The 20608-nt window shown below is 41.8% G+C and overlaps 1 protein-coding gene across 1 annotated transcript in view; it reads right to left on the bottom strand.

The window, feature by feature from the left end:
- Positions 1-20608, bottom strand: part of CEP128 (centrosomal protein 128) — a 450179-nt gene that overhangs the window by 300091 nt on the left and 129480 nt on the right. Inside the window, exons 14-15 of the mRNA XM_038752555.1 lie at positions 19273-19923; positions 14102-14266 (exon numbers count right to left, since the gene is read on the bottom strand). Of these exons, the coding sequence (XP_038608483.1) occupies positions 14102-14266; positions 19273-19923 (816 nt within the window). The remainder of the gene's footprint in view (positions 1-14101; positions 14267-19272; positions 19924-20608) is intronic.

The raw sequence follows: 20608 nt of genomic DNA, 5'->3' as shown, positions 1-20608 counted from the left end.
AGCAATTAATAATGTGTTTTGAACACAGTAGGGCTCAGTAAATACCATTCATTGATTGAGGGAGCCTTGAAAAGAGGAAACTAATGTAAATAAATATAAATAAAGTAAGGATATGTACTATGTGCTATGGGGCTGAGAGTGGGGTGAATAAAGGGTACAAATACAAGTGTGATGCAGAAGGGAGTGGGAGAAAGGAAATGAGGGCTTGGGAGAGAAGATAAACATAAATTTAGGAAAACCTGCCCCAAGATAATTCCATTTGTAGGAGTAATAGAAAACAAGGAATCTTATTTTTTAAATCTTCATGCAATCAATTGGTCTGTCAGTGGTATTTACTGAATGTGTACTTTTGGCACAATTCTTTACTAATAACTGCAGTGTTTTGTTAAGCATTTACTATGTGTCAAACATGGTATTGAGTGCTGGGGTAGATACAAAGTAATGAAGTGCCACACGGGGCTCACAGTCTAAATAGAATAGGAAACTGATATTGAATTCCCATTTTTTCAGTTAAGGGAATTGAAGCCCAGAGAAGTTAAGTGACTTACCCCAAATCATACAGCAGGTAAGTAGTGGAGCAGGGATTTTAACCCAGGTCCTCTAACTCCCAGGCTCATACTGTTTCCACTAGGTCATGCTGTTCTCCATTGCTTTACTAAGAGATTGAGAGGTCAATAAGAGTAAGACCTGGTTGCTGCACTTAAGTCATTTTTAATCTAATAGGAGAAGAGTGGCATTCACAAGTTGTAAGTCTGATATACTGATAAGCCCTGAGATAGGAGTAGATACATAAATGCTAAGAAAAATCAAAATACACACTTTGCTATGGGTGGCTGTTATATGATTGAAGTTGGGGCAGTGGGGATTAACAGAAGAAGGCTTGCTAAAGGAAGTGAGACTCAAGGTGGCCTGGGAGTCAGAGGACCTGTGCTCTAATTCTGGATCTGCCCATTTGTCTGCTGGCACTGAACTTCTCCGTGCCGCAGTTATCTCATCTGTAAAATGAGGTTTAAGACTGTGAGCCCATGTGGGACAAGGACTGTGTCTAACCTGATTACCTGCATCTACCTGAACACTTACACCAATGTCTGGCACACAGTAAGTGCTTAACAAATACTATTAAATTATAAATAAATGAACATGAAGGGCTCTGAAGAGATGAGAAGAGATGTCATCTACTAAATTTGAAAGGGAAAGGAAGTCCAGGCAAAAGGAACAGAGGAGCCAGGGAACCATAAGCCAGGAGAACTGTTAGTAGGGGAGGGATGAGAGTGACAAACAATGTACTCAGAACTTTTAACTACCTATACTTTACAGAAATACTTGCCCAGGCAGGAATAAACGCAGCTCAACTTTGGTTTTATCAGCGATACACAAACTCATAGGCGATCATCATTCTTGCTTAGAGGAATGCTATTATTATTAAGTAATAATAATAATTGTGGTATTTGTTAAGCACTTACTGTATTCATTCATTTCATTCATTCAATCGTATTTATTGAGCGCTTACTGTGTGCAGAACACTGTACTAAGTGCTTGGGAAGTACAAGTTGGCAACATATAGAGACGGTTCCCTACCCAACAGCGGGCTCACAGTCTAGAAGGGGGAGACAGACAACAAAACGACACATATTAACAAAATAAAATAAATGGAATAGTAAATATGTACAAGTAAAATAAACAGAGGAATAAATCTGTACAAACATATATACAGGTGCTTTGGGGAGGGGAAGGAGGTAGGGTGGGGGGATGGGGAATCAATCAATCAATCAATCGTATTTGAGCACATACTGTGTGCAGAGCACTGTACTAAGCTCTTGGGAAGTACAAGTTGGCAACATATAGAGACAGTCCCTACCCAACAGTGGGCTCACAGTCTAGAAGGGGGAGACAGGGAACAAAACCAAACATATTAACAAAATAAAATAAATAGAATAGATATGTACAAGTAAAATAAATAGAGTAATAAATATGTACAAACATATATACATATATACAGGTGCTGTGGAGAAGGGAAGGAGGTAAGATGCGGGGAGATAGAGAGGGGGATGAGGGGGAGAGGAAGAAGGGGGCTTAGTCTGGGAAGGCCTCCTCTAGGAGGTGAGCTCTCAGTAGAGCTTTGAAGAGAGGAAGAGAGCTAGCTTGGCGGATGTGCGGAGGGAGGGCATTCCAGGCCAGGGGGAGGACGTGGGCCAGGGGTCGACGGCGGGACAGGCGAGAACGAGGCACAGTGAGGAGGTTAGCGGCAGAGGAGCGGAGGGTGCGGGCTGGGCTTTAGAAGGATAGAAGGGAGGTGAGGTAGGAGGGGGCGAGGTGATGGAGAGCCTTGAAGCTGAGAGTGAGGAGTTTTTGCCTGATGCGAAAGGTTGATTGGTAGCCACTGGAGATTTTTGAGGAGGGGAGTAACATGCCCAGAGCATTTCTGCACAAAGATGATCCGGGCAGCAGCGTGAAGTACAGATTGAAAAACAGAGTTGATAGACATATTTCCTGTCCACAAGGAGTTTACAGAGTAGAGCGGGAGATACAGGTTTGTGCAACGACACCTGCAATTCTTGTAATGTCCTTTAATGTACTGTATGTCCAACACTGTACTAAACACTAGGGTAGATACAAAATATTCAGTTCCACATGGAGGTTTGTGCAACGACACCTGCAATTCTTGTAATGTCCTTTAGTGTACTGTATGTCCAACACTGTACTAAACACTAGGGTACATACAAAATATTCAGTTCCACATGGAGCCCACAGTCTAAGTAGAAGGGAGGACAGTTTGTTCATTCATTCAGTCATATTAAGTGCTTACTGTGTGCAAAGCACTGTACTAAGGCCTCGTGAAAGTACACTGCAACAATAAACAGACACATTCCCTGACCCTGATGAGCTTAAAATCTAGATAACAGGTACTGAATCCCCATTTGGCAGATGAGGGAACTGAGGCACAGAGAAGTCAAGTGACTTGCCCCAGGTCCCACACTAGGTCACACACAAGGGAAAATGGATGAAGATGGCTGTGTTATGGCTACTCTACCTCAAAATTGACTGCTGATGACCAGAAATTACCTGACATTTCATATATACCAGGGTTACAAAATTTCTCCATGAACAATCTTAATGATTATTTTATTTGGGGACAAGAAGATGGGAAATTGCTGCAGTGAACCAGTAGGAAGGCTTGAGTGGCTGGGAAAAACAGCTTCCAAATTGGTTGCAGACCAATTAATGAGGTTAGGAAAATATGCACGTTGCCACATTCACACAATTTGGCATAGTCAATGGACCAAGGAATGATCACAGCTTCCCTTGAAATGGCTTGAAGGCCCAAATTTTCAAATTATTGCTAGGGGTCAGGAGTTCATTTTTATTTTCTCTCACTGGTAAAAATATTTAAAATCCCAATATGCTTAGCATGCATAATGCTCCTAAATTAACAAATGACTCAATCATACCATAAACAGAGGGCTAAATTCCATAGGATAGTATCTGTTATACTGTGCTGTACTCTCTCAAGCACTTAGTACAGTGCTCTGCACACAGTATGCGCTCAATAAATACGATTGATAGTGAATACTTTACGCTTAGCATGAACTTTAAAGTTGGTAAAAGACAAATATTATTATCATTCTGCAAAACATAGTACATACCATAATTTACTGTTTGCTTAAAGGAGTGTTGTCGGGCAGTGGAGAGGGCCGAATTGAAGCAGATAAGAGTGAATTTAAGGCGGACAAACTCAGAGAGATGTCTGGGTCTCCTCCAACAATGCTCCATGGGTTGGGCACAGAAAAAGAAGAAGCATACTGCGGAGATGATCCAAGGTTACAGGCTAGTGGTACAAGACCAGCAGAGGGACAGGGGAGCAAGGGAGTTCAGTTCAGTGGACAGGGTGCTGTTGAGTGGGTCGATTTGTGCATTAGGAGATAGTAGTTTGGGTATGGAGAACAAATAGGGTAGGATGGCTGCAGAATATTGGAGGGGGTCGAAATAATGGAGTTCTCATTTGGGGAAAAGGACAGATTCCCAGGGTGTGGGGGTAAGGGAAAGTGAGCAAGTGAGGATCTGTTGCCTGAAAGAGGAATTTCAGAATTGGTGAAGGTTGAGTTTTTACAGTTACTAGAGATTATAAGATCAAATGTGTGCCCAAATTGGTGAGTGTGTGAAGTGGGGTGGATCAGGACGCCACTGGATCCGAGGAGTGAGAGGAGATGGATGGTGGAAGGATCGTCAGGGACATCCACGTGGATACTGAAGTCCCAAGCATCAGTGCAGGGATAGAGAATGAGAGAAGTAATGTAAGAAAGGGATCCAAACGGTTCAGAAAGTTACAATTTCAAATATGCTTCCTTTGTGCTTGGAAATAGTTGAATAGTTTTTCCAAGCACTGTGAGCTTGTCTCTTTAGGTAGGAGCCCAGGAGGCAGAGGAATTTAGGGCCTGGAATCAGACTGCCTTACTGCACCCCACTTCCAGTCCAGTTTGGCCTAACAACAATTCTGAATGGAGACCCAGCATCAGTAGGACGGAGATAGCACACATCAGAGCTTAATCAGAGCAACAAAAGTTAATGTAAAATCCCTAAAATGATGAGGATGAGGTCACCTGTAAGGAATGACAGAGGAACCTTGGACTTAGCCCTGAAACTTCAGGTTTGACAACTTAGAAGGGGAATTGATTATCATTCTGGTGGTTTGAGGAGCATCACTCATACTGTACTCTCCCATCCTGCCTTCCATGTTCCTGCTGGGGCACAGAGCACAATGAACAAGTAGGCAGGCAGGGGCACAGTACATTGTGAAGTGGAGTGATCTGTCAATTAATGGTAATTATGGAGCAGATACTTGTGCAGAGTACTGTGCTAAAGAAGCAACATGGCCTAGTTAATACAGCACAGGCTTGGGAGTCAGGAGGATCTAGGCTCTTATCCCACTTCTGCCACTTGTCTATTTTGTGACCCTGGGCAAGTCACTTCACTTCTCTGTATCTCAGTTACCCCATCTATAAAATGGGGATTAAAACTGTGAGCCCCATGTGGGACATCGACTGTGTCCAACCTGATTAGCTTGTATCTACTCCAGTGCTTAATACACTGCTTAATAAATACCATAAAAAAAATGTTTGGGATAGTACAATAAAACAGAGTTAATAGACACAATTCCTGACCACAAGGAGCTTACATTCTACAGGGGAGGCAGACAATAAAATAGAATAGGAATAGAGTAATAATGGAGTATTCAAATATTTACCCAAGTGCTGTGGGGTTGTGGTGAGTGTCAAAAGGTTTAAGGGGTACACAGCCAAGTGAATATTTGACACAAAAGGGAGGGTGGACAGGGGAAATAAAGGGCTTAGTCAGGGTAGACCTCTTGGAGGAGATGTGATTTTACAAGGCTTTTGGAGGTGGGGAGAGCAGTGAGCTGTCGGAGATGAAGGGGGAGGGAATTCCAGGTCAGAGGGAGGACATAGGCAAGGGATCAGTGGCAAGGCGGGCAATATGGTATTTGGACTCCTGAGGGGTTAGAATCCATAACTGCAACATCTCCATAAAAGCTTAAACTTCACTTTCTACAATATCAACAAGTAACTTTCTTTTAATGTTCAGTTTTGGCTTCATTTTCATTCAAAGGCTGTGCTAATTGAAAGCTATTGTACTTACAAATTCCTATGTTTATCATCTTTTCTCTGCTAGTTTCCTTGTTCTCTACTGCTGAGGATAATAGCATGCAAAACCAAGTGCCTTTCTCATGCAAACACGTCATTTGTAATAAACAAGAGGAAAAAAAGAATTTGTGAACACTATTATAAGGCTACTTTTTTCTGAAGGACCTTTTTCCTTTATTTTGGAAAACAACTGTTCCCTGAATATTTTTTTTCTGAAGTTTTAATATTAAAATGGATTCTAGTTTTAAAAGCAGTTCCAGTTAGTCATATAGCAATTAGACACATCCCTCACAGTGTAATTGTTTTCTATCTTAACTTTGGAATGGTTGTATTGAGAAAAATAGGATCCATTTGTCTTTAACCCCTTTGTTGTTCATTTTCTGTGTCAATTACCAACCATATTCCATTAGAATTAACATAAAAATAGTGCTGCTCATAGAATAAGTGGCATTTTGGATCTAAGGATGAATGCACTCAAAGCAGACTCAAAATGCTATCACAGTTTCAAGAAAACCAAGAGACCCTTATCTTGGCAATATTTTCATCCATTTTTTTAACCAAAGAAAAAATACAGTATAACAAATTCCTCAAGATGGAAGACAAAGTTATTTGTGACATTTCATGCAATCTGCTGGGTAAGTGGTCCATAATAATAAAATCATGAATCCACATGTGAAAATTCGCTGGGATGTGTAATACTAGTTCTCTGTCATGTTAAATTAAAAATAACATTTAGAAGATTAAAAAGTCAGATGTTGGAAAAAAATACATTTCTTCCTATATACCAACGGTGAAAGGGCAAGGAAAATATGCAAATAGGAATTTTGCTCTGCAAACATAAAGCAAACACTGGCATTTTGCAACTGATTCAGACTTTTGCTGTATGTGAATGTGACGGGAGTTAACATCTCTCTTCATAGACCAAACCCCAGAGATGGTGTATGATGTGGAACAGAGATGTTAAATGATGGCAAGTTCCATCTACACTTAGAAGGAGGAGGAAGTCAGGAGAATCACTCCTTGGGGCCTGAGGAAGAAAGAGCATAGGGAGACCTCAGACTGTGAACCCTGGACAACCAAAGGGAGGGATCAGAGAAGATATCTGGAGGTTTTGAGTTCAGTGGCTTGGACTCCAGAAAAGCGAGGCTTCTGCCCCTGTCAGGGAGAAGAACATGAGCCCTGGGACGTCTGCAGTAGTAGATACAGGGAAAGGCAGTTTGAATTGGATTTGTTGGTCTGTTAAAAACTTATTGAACAGAGCAGAGATCCCAGATTTTGGTGCCTGTGGTAGGGGCTGAGGGAGAAGCTCCAGGAGCCAGAGGATGCGTGGATCTGGAGAGCCTCAGGCTCGGAAAGGAGTGCTTTGCCCACGAGCCTCCTGCAGCCCTCTCTGGGAGGGGACAGTAGGCTAGTCCCGATGACCTCTGTGTCCTCAGGGAGAGGCCTGGGCTTCAACCATAGTTTGGTGGCAGCTAGTAGGGGTGTAGGAACTTGGAAAGCAGTGAGGAGACCCCCAAAACCTGTCTGAGAAGAACCAGAGAGGTGGAGGGCTTCAGGACCCAGCGGAGGCTGTCTGGGGTCCGGGTGTACATTAAATGACTCCAGGGGCTCTTCTGGCGATGATTTGGGCCTGAAAACCCCCAGAAACATCACGGACCCTATAAAAATAATAAAGTAGAGAAACACAAATTATATGGGATCGATTTGTTTAACCTAAATGCCATTTTTACGTTTCCTGGGCTTTTATTTTATTTGCTGCGTTGTCTTTTAATGTTTCTTCATTCCTGATGTGTTTTTCTCCAATTCATTCATTCACTTAATCATATTTATTGAGCGCTTACTGTGTACAGAACACTGTACTAAGCGCTTGGGAAGCACAAATCGGCAACATATAGACGGTCCCTACCCAACAACAGGCTCACAGTCTAGAAGGGAGAGACAGACAACAAAACAAAACAAGTAGACAGGCGTCAATATCATCAGAATAAATAGAATTATAGCTATATACACATCATTAATAAAACAGAGCAATACATATGTACAAATAAAATAGAGTAATAAGTATGTACAAATATATACAAGTGCTGTGGGGAGGGGAAGGTGGTAGGGCAGAGGGAGAGGGGGTTGGGGAGGGGAGGAGGAGGAGAGGAAAAGGGGGGAAGGCCTCCTGGAGGGGGCATTGAAGGGAGGAAGAGAGCTAGTTTGGCGGATTTGTGGAGAGAGGGCATTCCAGGCCAGAGGTAGGACGTGGGTCAGGGGTTGACGGTGGGACAGGCGAGAATCAGGGACAGTGAAGAGGTTAGCGGCAGAGGAGCGGAGTGTGCAGGCTGGGCTGGGCTGTAGAAGGAGAGAAGGGAGGTGAGGTAGGAGGGGGCAAGGTGATGGAGAGCTTTGAAGGCTAGAGTGAGGAGTTTTTGCTTGAATCGAAGATTGATAGGCAACCATTGGAGATTTTTGAGGAGGAGGGTGACATGCCCAGAGCGTTTCTGTTTCGGGCAGCAGGGTGAAGTATAGACTGAAGCAGGGAGAGACCGGAGGATGGGAGAACCAGTGCCTTCTCCCTGTTTTTCTCTTAGACTGTGAGCCTCAGGGAGCAGGGACTGTGTCTGAGTCCCATCTGCATTGTCTATACCAGAGCTTAGTTCAGTGCTCTGCACACAGTAAGCACTATTACTATACTACTTAATAATAATAATAATAATAATGGTATTTTTTAAGCACTTACTATGTGCAAACCACTGTTCTAAGTGCTGGGGGGACACAAGGTGATCAGGTTGTCCCAAGTGGGGCTCACAGTCTTAATCCCCATTTTACAGATGAGGTTACTGAGGCACAGAGAAGTTAAGTGGCTTGCCCAAGGTCACACAGCTGACAAGTGGTGGAGCTGGGATTTGAACCCATGACCTCTGACTCCCAAGCCCGTGCTCTTTCCACTGAGCCATGCTGCTTCTACTGACTGCACTAATTCTTCCACATTAATGAGGCATAGGGCTATTGTATAGAGGTGGGTTATATTTCTATTTGCTTATAGCAGAGTTGCAGTGGGAAGGAATGCCATTCAAAACCATTTATTTCTGAAGTTTATAATGTTACCAAACTATTATCCTTGAGCTTAAATGCACTGCATTTATTTCACAAAATAATACTAATTTTAATTTCAGCAAGTATTTATTTTGGAATGTACATTGCTCTTAGGAACTAGGCTCTAGAGGTCATGAACCATGCCTGACAGGTACTCTGGGACAAGGAAAGGAGCGTGGCCTAATGGAATGCGTGTAGGACAGAGTCAGGAGACCCAGGTTCTAGTCCCACTTCTGCTAATAGCCTGTGTGCCCTTGGGCAAGTCACTGAAACTTTGTGAGCCTCCGTTTCCTCACCTACAAAATGAGAATTAAATAAATTGAAAGGCATCTGTGGGACAGGCCCAAGCTGGTAAACCTGAATCAACCCCAGCACTTAATAATAATGGCATTTGTTAAGCACTTACTATGTGCAAAGCACTGTTCTAAGCACTTAGTACATATGGGCCAAAGGCCACAATGCATACATTTTCCAACTGTATCCTTTATTTCTGCAAATTGTAACTGTATAATTGGATATGTTCCCCCTGTAGACTACAAGGGGCAGAGATCATGTCTAACTACTCTGTTGAACTGTACTTTCCCAAGCGCTTAGTACAGTGCTCTGCACCCAGTGAATATTAAATAAATATCACTGAATGATTGATTTTGATAGATGTAAAGAAAGAAGAAACCATTTTCTGCCTGATGGTCACTCCTTTCCCACCCTGCGCTAAATGAAAGAAGGAACTGTTCAACTCATTTGGGGATCACGAGGGACTAAAATATGTTCCCCTTTCCCCCTGCCCTTACAGTCTATCTAAGCCAAATTCATCGTTCAGGAGCAGCATGAAAATAACAGCACAGGTCTTTGGTTAGGCTGCCTTTCAGCAGAAATGGGAGCAAAGCCATTAAAATTCAGCCCCTCTGCCTAGGGTGTAGCAGCCCCTGCTCCACTATCCTTACAATAATAATAAGAGTTGTGAATTTTAAGTGCTTACAATGAACCCAGCACTGTACTAAGTGCTGGGGTAGAAACAAGATAATGAGATTGGATTTAGTCCCTGTTCCTCATTGTATTCACAGTTTAAAAGGGAGAATAATGAGAAAACTAAGGCAAGAAGAACTTAAGTGACTTACCTAAGGTTAAACAGCAACTCTGAAATTGTACTCTCCCAAGTGCTTAATATGGTATTCTGCACAAAGTAAATGCTCAAAAAATGTGATTGTTTGATTCATAAGGAGCAGAGCCAGGATTAGGTCCTCTGACACCCAGGCCTATGTTCTTTCCACAGGGTCAAACTGCCTGGCTCTTGGACAAAGAGCAGCTATATTAGAGGTGGCTATTGAGGCTGCTGAAGCCTCAGGGACAATTTTCCACTTGAATCCAGACAAAAGACTGCTTCACACAGAAAAGGTGGGAGAGATGGAAAGAGCTTGTTCTGCCCTACAAAGCTCCATAAACTGGAGCTAAAGTGAGAAAATCAGGCTCATAACCCATTGAGCACTTTATTGGCCCTCTGAACTTCAGAAAGGGAGGGAAAATGCCATTATCCAGAATACACAAGTGTGGGAATGATAGATGCCTAAATATTCTGGTTTACTCAATTCCAATCGATCATCTTTACAAAATGGCCTATTGATTGTAGAGCACTGAACTAGCATTTGTGAGAGCACACCAGTGGTAAAATCAATCGATGGCATGTATTGAGCACTTACTCTGTGCAGAGCACTGTACTGAGTGCTTGGGAGAATACAACACATAGCCCGCCTTCAAAGACTTTAAAATCTAATATGGCAGATAGGCAGCCTCTAAATTATTTACAACTAGAAGAAGGGAGAACAAGGACATAACAGATGACAGAATGAAAGATTGCCTCTTCCAAGAAGCCCTCCCTGATATACCCCTCCCTCCTTTGTCCCCATAACTACCATCTCGGCAATTTCTTACCTTTGCAATCATAACCACCTATACCCCTCCTGTATATTCCCTATTTAAGTGCCCACTCACTTGCATATCCACTTTCTTTCTTCCACCTATCTGCAAATTATTAAAGTCTGAATCCTCCACTAAATGGTTAGCTTCTTGAGGGCAGGGATCAGGTCTTCAGCCTATTGCAGCAGTGATAATAGTATATTCTGGGAGCTTATACTGTACATGTACTAGGCACTGGGAAAGAATACACATAATACACATTGTACTTTTCCAAGCACTTACTAGAATGTGTTTCAGATTATGCCCTAATAACCACTATTAATTGATGGCAGGATGAAACAGTAGAATAATGATTGAATATAAATTTCAGGTAAAGATATTCCCCACAATACAACCAAACTGTGTTTCTTGAAAAGGTGGTCTTAGCATAGGGTACATTTTTCATGTTATAAAATAGGATCCATTCCAGAACCCCTGAGGGAGCTACATGAAATTACACTGCTTGCTATGCATTGCAAAAATTAACAAAGTCCCTATAGTTGAATCTTTATTACAATCAATCATTTTTACTGAGTGCTTACTGTGTGCACAGCACGTACTAAGCACTTGGGAGAGAACAATATACTAGACTTGGTTGACACGTCCCCTGCCCATAGTGAGCTTACAGTGTACGTCAAAGCTTAACACCACATGAGGAACTGCAATACAATCCTGAGCCTTTGCAAGAGTTTGCATAAGTAGAAGGGTGTTCTGCTGACTATGGAAGTGGTGTTCCCACTTTAGTAAAGAATTTGTCCATTTATTCTTCTCAAAGCACTTTACTCCTTCTGAACACCTCTGAACTTCAGTCTCCATTCATCCATTTCTTCAGTCTTATTTACAGGTCAATCTGTTTTCCTGATGCTTGTTATGGGCAGGGAACGTATCTACCAACTCTGTTGTATTGTACTCTCCCAAGTGCTTAGTACAGTAAGAGCTCAATAAACACCATTGATTGATTAATTGAAAACTGTTGCAAAACTTCTTAATCCTAAAATTTTAGCAGGTACTGGAGAAGCCATTTGACAGTAACACAGTACACTGTAGAACTATGGTGAGGTTCTTGATGGACAATGATTGCTCTGAGTGATGCAAGACACTCATCAACACCTGCTCCACGCATTTCTAAATTAAATGGCCGTTGCAGTTTTTTTTTTAAACATGATTTGTTAAATGCTTCCTAGGTGCCAGGTACTATACTAAGCTCTGGGGTATATACCAGATAATCAGGTTGGACATATTCCACGTCCCACATGGGGCTCACAGCTTTAATCCCCAGTTTTACAGATGAGGTAACAGGCACAGAGAAGTTTAGTGATTTCCTCAAGGTCACAAAGTGGAGAAGTGGTGGAGCCAGGATTAGAATCCAGGTCTACCAACTCCCAGGCCCATGCTCTTTCCATTAGGCCATGCAGCTTCACAGTTCGACACCATCCTTAGTGTTCTGCTAGGGGTCTCTTCAAGGCTTTGAAAAGTTGACCCAAACTGTAGGCAGAGCTTCCTCCAAGATACATTCATTGTTGACTAGCTTCTTGTCGCCCCTCTAGACTGTAAGCTCCTTTTGGGCAGGGAACGTATCGGCTAACTCTGTTGTACTGTATTATCCCAAGCACTTAGTATAGTGTTGTACACATAGTAAATACTCAATAAATATCAATGACTGATTGATTGAACTCAGCCCAGGTGGGGAGGGCTCAGAAAGATATTTACTTTCCTGTAGCACTAAACCACAACATTGAGACACGTTGAGCATCTTCAAGGAATAAGGCATCAAGAAGGATGTAGCCTTGGAGTAGCTGTTGAGTTGGAAGAAGCAGCACAGCCTAGTGGAGAGACACAGACCTGAAGTCAGAAGGACCTGGGTTCTAATCCTGGGTCTCTGCCACTTGTCTGCTGTGTGACTTTGGGCAAGTCACTTCACAACTCTGTGTCTCAGTTACCTCGGCTGTAAAATGGGAATTAAGACTGTGAGTCCCATGTGGGACAGGGACTGTGTTCAAACCTATTTGCTTGTATCCATCCAAGTGATTAGAACAGTGCCTGGCACATAGTAAGTGCTTAATAAATGCCACAATTATTATCTGGTATAAGTCCTTATATATGTTTATCTATACACATAACTACAAGTAAGTGCTGAGAATAAACACAGATACATAAGTACTATCCCTCAGTCATCAACACAGACATTGGGCAGGTCTATAAGGTTGAATCAGGACCCATAGTGACCCCAAATGATATATCAATCATATTTATTGAGCGCTTACTGTGTGCAGAGCACTGTATACAGCTCTGACAACTGCATCAGCAGATGAAGTAGACTTAGTTTATATGTCGCTTCATAGTACACGCAGCATATTTAGAAAACTGACTTTTCCAGGCATAGGACAACTGATTAGAAGGGTTTGAATATACATGTGACAGTACATAATCCTGGAACTTTACAATTGAAATCAGTGGGGATAGACTTCTTTTCATGATGACACGGGTACACTGAATTTTCAACAGGAAACATTTGTTCCACTTACATTTATAAAGACAAGAGACGAAAATGCGAAACAGTCACATTAGCAATCTTTGGGCTGACATTTTAATTACAGAAAAGTTGGGAAATTCACCATTATCTTTACAGCAACTACACCTTGGCAACAGATATATTTAGATAAAAGTGTGACATGAGTTAAGTTACAGTTGCTGCTAGAACTGTTCTGAATTTACCAACTTGGATGCATTTAAATGATGTGCCCAATACCCATTCTTACAAATACTTTCCTTAGTTTGAGCAAAGGAGAAAGGGAACAGGAAAACACAGAATGAAATTAAGAAAGAGAAAACAAAAAGTATCAGACTGTTTCTTCATCAGCTTGTGTGTTCTCTCAACATTTTGGGCAGATCATTGACTTTCACAGCAGTATGCTACTATCCTATATAGTCATTTTCAAGTTGAGAAATTGATGAAAACAAAACTCACTCAGAAAAGGAAACTCAGAGGGCCACAAAAAAGGGGGAGAGATCACTGCCAGCTATGATACTAACATTGAGCAAAATATTTCAGCAGCTCCCTAAACATCATTTTGGAGATCTTGAAGGGGTTAAGAAGTCATCCCCTGAAGCACAAAGCATAAAACCTCCTCATTGGCAAGATCTGCCTCAACAAGCCTTTTCCACCTCCACAATCCTAGTTTAAAACGCAATGGAAATTTAAAGAGATTCCAGTAATACTCTATTACTTGCTTAATGAGTAGTAGATGTCCAACAAGAGCAAGAGATCGAGTACACTGAATCCTGGGTTTTGGTAAAGATGATTTCTTTAACACAGGCCAATGTAATTGCTCATTTCCTAAATGGTAAAGAAGAAAAAGAAGCCGCCATCTCCAAATGCTTGGTATCTTAAATAGAGACACCTCTTTTACCTTTTCCTCCAGTTGCTGCTTCACGAGCTGGTATTTTTGCTTAAGTTTTGTATTTGCCTCCTCATTCTGCATTAACTCTTCTGTCAGCCTGTCACATTCAACTTTCATCTTCTCCACTTGCCAATGCTGAGCTTCGACCAAATTCTGATCCTCTGCTTTTTCTGTCTAATGAAAGAGGGGCAGGAAAAGGAACGGCAGACTTGTCAAAAGCCAAGTTTTTAAACTGGGCCTGGTCACCTTCCCAAAATACACATGAAACAATAATAGAAATGAGTAAAACATCTTAAAAATCAGTTGGCTACTATGTCTGAAACCACTCACATTAAATAAAATATGGAACAAGAGATTTAGGAAAGAAATAGAAATGTGTTTTCACCCACATTCACTAATTTCAAACATATTTATTAATGTATTACCTATGTCAGGGGGCACGAAAAGATCAATATGAGATCAATAAGTGCCTCATATCACATGTTCCAACAACAATAAAAAACTTGATTTCTAGCCATCAACTTATTGCCAGGAGAGTACTAACAGGAACAATGAAGCACATGCTTTTTTTTGTTTTTCTTTGCTAATGAACCCCAATTTTTTGTATGGTATTTGTTATGCACTTAGTATGTGCATCTTTCTACAGAAATGGACCTTCTTTCTACAGAAACTTTCAGTACCTGTTACCCCTCTCCTCAAAAATCTCCAGTGGTTGCCTATCAAACAAAAACTCCTCACCGTTGGCTCTAAAGCAGTCCATCACCTCTCCCCCTCCTACCTCACCTCACTTCCCTCTATCTCCATCCCAGCCTGCACACTCCGCTCCTTTGGTGCTGCTAACCTTCTCACCGTGCCTCGATCTCATCTGTCTCGCTGCCAATCCCTGGTCCGCATCCTGTCTCTGGCCTGGAATGCCCTCCCTCTTCAAATCTGCCAGAGAATTACTCTCTCCTGCTTCAAAGCCTTACTGAAGGCAAATCTCCTTCAAGAGGCCTCCCCAGACGCTTCCTCATCTCCCACTCCCTTCTGAGTCACTATGACTTGTTCCCTTTGCTCTTTCCCATCGCCTTCCAGCCCCACAGCACTTTATGTATATATCTGTAATTTTATTTAGTTGCATTGATGTTTGTTTATTTGTATTGATGTCTGTCTCTCCCTCTCTAGATTGTGAGCTCATTATGGGCAGCGATTGTCACTGTTTACTGTTGAATTGTACTTTCCCAAGTGCTTAGTACAGTGCCCTGCACACAGTAAGCTAGTAAGTGCTTAAGAAATACAATTGATTGAATGAATTAATGAATGAATTACTGTGTCAAGCGCTGTTCTAGGTGCTAGGGGAGATACAAGTCTCTGATCCACAAGGGGCACACAGTCTAAGTAGGAGGGAGAACAGATGTTGAATCCCCATTTTGCAGCTGAGGAAACTGAAGCAGGAACTGAAGAGAAATTAAGTGACTTTCCCAAGGTCACCCAGAAGGTGACTGGCGGAGCAGGATTAGAACCCAGGTGCTCTGACTCCCAAGTCTCTGCTCTTTCCATAGGCCACAATGCTTCCACTTGGAGATGGTTTTACCATTTTAAGACCTACAGTCTCTCTCTATGTTTTGGGTTAGTAGATGCTATGAAATCTTGAGGATAAAGCATATAGCAAACATAAAACTATAACCTAGGAGAAATTGAGCTATAAAATGCCAAACTAATCAGCAAGCAAATATTATATGATGACCTGTATGTTACAGAACAGTGTGCTTACATTAGGCAATTTTCTACTATTTCCAATTCATTAAGACTATAAAGCCCCTTAATTTAATAGATTTATCATGTAAATTTAGTTAATCAACCATTATTCCAACCAATAAAAGCTGTTCTGTACTGGTAATGAGTATGAAATATTCTACAAGAAACCTGCAATCCCTAATGCAGCACAAAATGCAGGGATCTGCACAGTGCTTGTTGCCACTGAACTCAGTCAAAAGAGTTACATTTGAGACATAATTTAAATTCAACTAGAAGAAAATTAGAAAATGATTTTCTAGAAAAAACAAAGAATCCAATGCTATTTTCAATATGGTGCAATGGGTGTCAGCCCCTACGTAATGATAAGCATTGACAATCTATTTAGCTGGAGAAAAATAATTCACTGAATATGAACTGCATGTAGTTTATTTCAATAGGACACTTGGAAAGTATCAGATAATGAGGATGGAAGTAACACTTTGGTTTAGTCATTACTGTGAGCCCAGACTATCAGCTGCTAAAGTTAGGACCACAATTTATTAATTTCATAACAATGTTTCATTCAATTCAATTCACTCAATTATATTTATTGGGCAGTTACTGTGAGCAGAGCACTGTACTAAGCACTTGGAAAGTACAATTCAGCAACAAATAAAGACAATCCCTAACCAACAACAGGCTCACCGTCTAGAACATTTCCCTCATTAGGCACTGGAATATCCTCAGATACTGGTAGACTGCTTGTAGAGGTGACCAGATGTTAATTGGGAAATGAATACAAACAAAATATGTTACGAAAGGGGCCTTCTCAAAAATATGCATCAACCTCCACTACTTTAATAGAACCAATCACATTTTCTGAGATACTGAACTAATTACTTTTGATGTTTAAAAGTAACAATTTTCACAAGAATTTCCTTCAGTTAAAACTGCAACAAGAAGCTTGGAAGACCAGTGTGATGGGACACTGTAAGCTCCTTGAGGGCAGGGATCATGTCTATCAAATTGGTTGTATTGTATTTCCCAAGTGTACAGTGGCCTATCATCAATCAATCAATCCACTGTATTTACTGAATGTTTACTGTATGCAGATCACTGGCCTAAGCACTTGGGAGAGTACAATATAACAGAGTTGGTAGATGTGCTCCTTGACCAAAGTGCTTGGGAGAGTACACTATAATAGAGTTGGTAGGCACGTTCCTTGATCACAATGAGCTTACTATCTAGAGGGAGAGACATATCAATATAAGTAAATAAATTACAAATGGGTACATAAGTGACATGGGGATGAGGGAGGGGTGAAAAAAGGGTGCAAGTCCAAGAGCAAAGGTGGCACAAAAGGAAGTGGGAGATGAGGAAATGAGGGCTTAGTTGAGTAAGGCCTCTAGAAGGAGAGGTGCCTTCACTAAGGCTTTGAAAGTGGAGAGGGTGACAATAATAATGATAATAATAATGATGGTATTTGTTAAGTGCTTACTATGTGCCAACACTGTTCTAAGCACTGGGGTAGATACAAGGAATTCAGGTTGTCCTACATGGGGCTCACAGTCTTAATCCCCATTTTACAGATGAAGTAACTGAGGCACAGAAAAGTTAAGTGACTTTCCCAAAGTCACATAGCTGATAAGTGCCAGAGCCGGGATTAGAATCCATGATCTCTGACTCCCAAGCCCGTGCTCTTTCCACTACACCACACTGTTTCTCTGTTGGATAGGAAGGAGGGCATTCCAGACCAGAGGCAGGACATGGGTGAGAGGTCAGTGGCTAGACAGATAAGATCACATGTGATTACTGTACAGTTAGTGCTTAATAAATACCACTGGTTGATTTAACTCTTTAAAGGGGTCACTGGGGTTGGGTCAACTCAACTCCCTCAGAGAGCCCAGCTTGGAGAGCCAACTCCCAGGGTCCCCCTTGTCTACTTAGTAAGCGCTTAACAAATATCAGCGTGGCTCAGCGTGGCTCAGTGGAAACAGCACGAGCTTTGGAGTCAGAGGTCATGGGTTCAAATCCCAGCTCCACTAATTGTCAGCTGTGTGACTTCGGGCAAGTCACTTAACTTCTCTGTGCCTTAGTTACCTCATCTGTAAAATGGGGATTAAGACTGTGAGCCCCCAGTGGGACAACCTGATCGCCTTGTGACCTCCCCAGCGCTTAGAACAGTGCTTTGCATATAGTAAGCGCTTAATAAATGCCATTATTATTATTATCACCCAGGGCCAGGGACCCCAAGTCCTTTGCTCCAGTCAGCAGCTTGGGCTCAGTCACAACAGAGCCTTCCCCTTCCTCATCATTCATCATCTAACAGCCCTGATCACAGACACTTGGCTGTGTTCCTGAGCAGCCAAATGGGGTTCATTCTGCCCTATTCTGTGCTGAGGAACTGTTAATTTTTTTGCTTTATTGATATGACCTGTATCTTATTTGGGGTATCCAGGAATCAATTACTCCTTTACAATATTGCACGTATGGGAGGTGCAGTGCTCTTCACACAGTAGATGCTCAATAAATACCACTGATTGACTGGTTGAAAATAGCCCTAGCTAGTCATTTAGTCTCTCGTGCAATTTCCATGGAATTAATTAAGGAGGAATACCAAAGGAAGCCCATATCGTCCACCTCGATTTTCCAGGACACCTCTGGAAAATAGATTGCATTATCTTAGTAAGAATGAATGCTATAGGAATTTCACAGCAGAGTGAAACAGGGCTGCCCCTGGCCCCTCCCTGCCTCTGTCCAGAGGAAATTACAATTGAGAGAAATAAAAATTAACTTGAGATTTTTTTTCCCATCCATTTTCTGATTTGTCAGAATTAATATTTGCTCAAGCCACACTCACAAGCAGAAAGGGTCAAAACTCAAATATCTGGGCTCTGGTTATCTTTTCTAATATGGCCTGATTCACTAGAGTTGCTACTTCTAAGATCTTTGTACATATTCATTTATGATCTTCTCAAAGGTGAAAGGCTTGCCAAGGCCAAAGTGCGCTGAATGAGGGCATGTTCCAGTATAAGGCTTATCATGACCTCTTCTCCTCCCAAACCCCCAAAACAACTAAGCATTCTTTTTAAGCTTCCCACGTACCACAGCTAATTCCCCAATCAGTCCCAATAAGCATTAATAAAGCCCTTTATTTGGGGCTTCAGCCTTTCTGCAGAATTCAGGATTGCAGTCTGATCTCAAAAGGTTTTTCTATCAGTGATATTTATTGAGCACTTACTGTGTGCAGAACACTATGCTAAGTGCTTGGGAATGTACATGATCCCTCCCCACAAGCAGCTTATTGTCTTCAGGGGGAGATGGACATTAAAATGAATTACGGATAGAGAAAATGGTAGTGTACACAAATATGGGGCTGTAGTGGCAACCAAAGTGCTTAAAGGGTGCCACACAAACTTCATGACCCTGTAGACATCCGTATCAGAACTGCTTGACATAGGTACCTTCAATGTCCAAATGTGACTCTCAGCCTCATCCTGTTCTTGTTTAAACTGCTTCATCAGCTCCTGAATGTTTTGTGCATGTTTGGCTTTCACATTTTGCAACTCTGATCGAAGATCTTCCAGCTCCCTCTGGTGAACACCCCTGTCTAGTTTGAACTGCCTGACAGCTGCAGTCATCTCCTCCTGCCGTGATGCTTCCTGCTTCTTGATATCAGAAAGGCTCTTCAATGCCTCTTTCTTGGATTTCTCTTCCTCGGCTAGGTTGTTGGCCAACTCCGCTCGAATGGCACTCAGGTTCTTGACGGCTTCTTGCATCTCTAGAAGTCTATCCTTGTCCTTTTCATGGAGCCTGTTTAGCGCGGCACATTCTTCCTCCAGATGTTCTCTCTCCATTTTTGTCTGCTTTTGAAGCCGACTCTGTTCTTGCAGTTCATTTTCCAATCGATTTGTGGTATCCCGGGCGTCCCTCACCTCCTGTTCAAGATCCATTTGTTGAGACTGGGCTTCCTTGAGTTTCAGTTCCTTTTGGTGAAGCTCTTCTTCTTGTTGGACCCGTTTCGATAACAGCTCGTTCAATTCCTTTCGGAGGTTTTCTATCTGGTGGAGAGCTGCAAAAAGTTTGCCCTTCAAGTCATCCTTTTCTTTAAGTACCTGGAAAATTAAGAGAAGAGTAAAAATATTATTCAAAAATAGATTTGATAAATATTCATTCTGGAACCTACTTTGTAACATAAAATAACTTTCGCGCTTTCAGTTGGATTATTCATTTAAAAATGAACTTTATTTTCATTTTCCTCTCCCTTCTCAGTTTCGCTAACAGACTCAACAGTGTTTTCCACTGTGGGGAAAAAAATGAGATTAGGGTACTGGAAAAGGATGGAACAGGACCTGAAACTAATTCATCATGTTGTGGTTTGTGTGTACAAACAACTCAATTCAATTATTACCATTGCTTTCTGCAGGGTTTTGGTAATGTCAAGCTTTAATTCCTGTAAAAAATTCTGAAATTGGACATCTCAAAGAACCTGGAGCAATAATCTTTCCAATATTTTCCTAGCTTTAGTGATAGTGAGAGTGACTGAGGGAAAGGGAAAAGGAATGATAACTAATTTGGGGCCCAAAGAAGCAGGGGCCGTTTATCACAGGGGTCAGCCACCTGTTTTGGCAGAAGAGTCAACCAAAATGAAAATTTGGTGCATTTGGTGTGCAAAAAGCCATAGTATTTATGGCCCACAATGTGACACATGATATTATATCACCCTGCATATGGAGCAAAGTTATACTGTCATGGCCCTGCTCCTTTGTAGCAACAGAGGTTGCTGCCAGAAGGAAAGGG

The sequence above is a fragment of the Tachyglossus aculeatus genome, chromosome 1, assembly GCF_015852505.1.
Source record: "Tachyglossus aculeatus isolate mTacAcu1 chromosome 1, mTacAcu1.pri, whole genome shotgun sequence".
NCBI lineage: Eukaryota > Metazoa > Chordata > Mammalia > Monotremata > Tachyglossidae > Tachyglossus > Tachyglossus aculeatus.
Note: the sequence above shows the minus strand (reverse complement) of the source record. Positions and strands in the feature narration are given on the sequence as shown.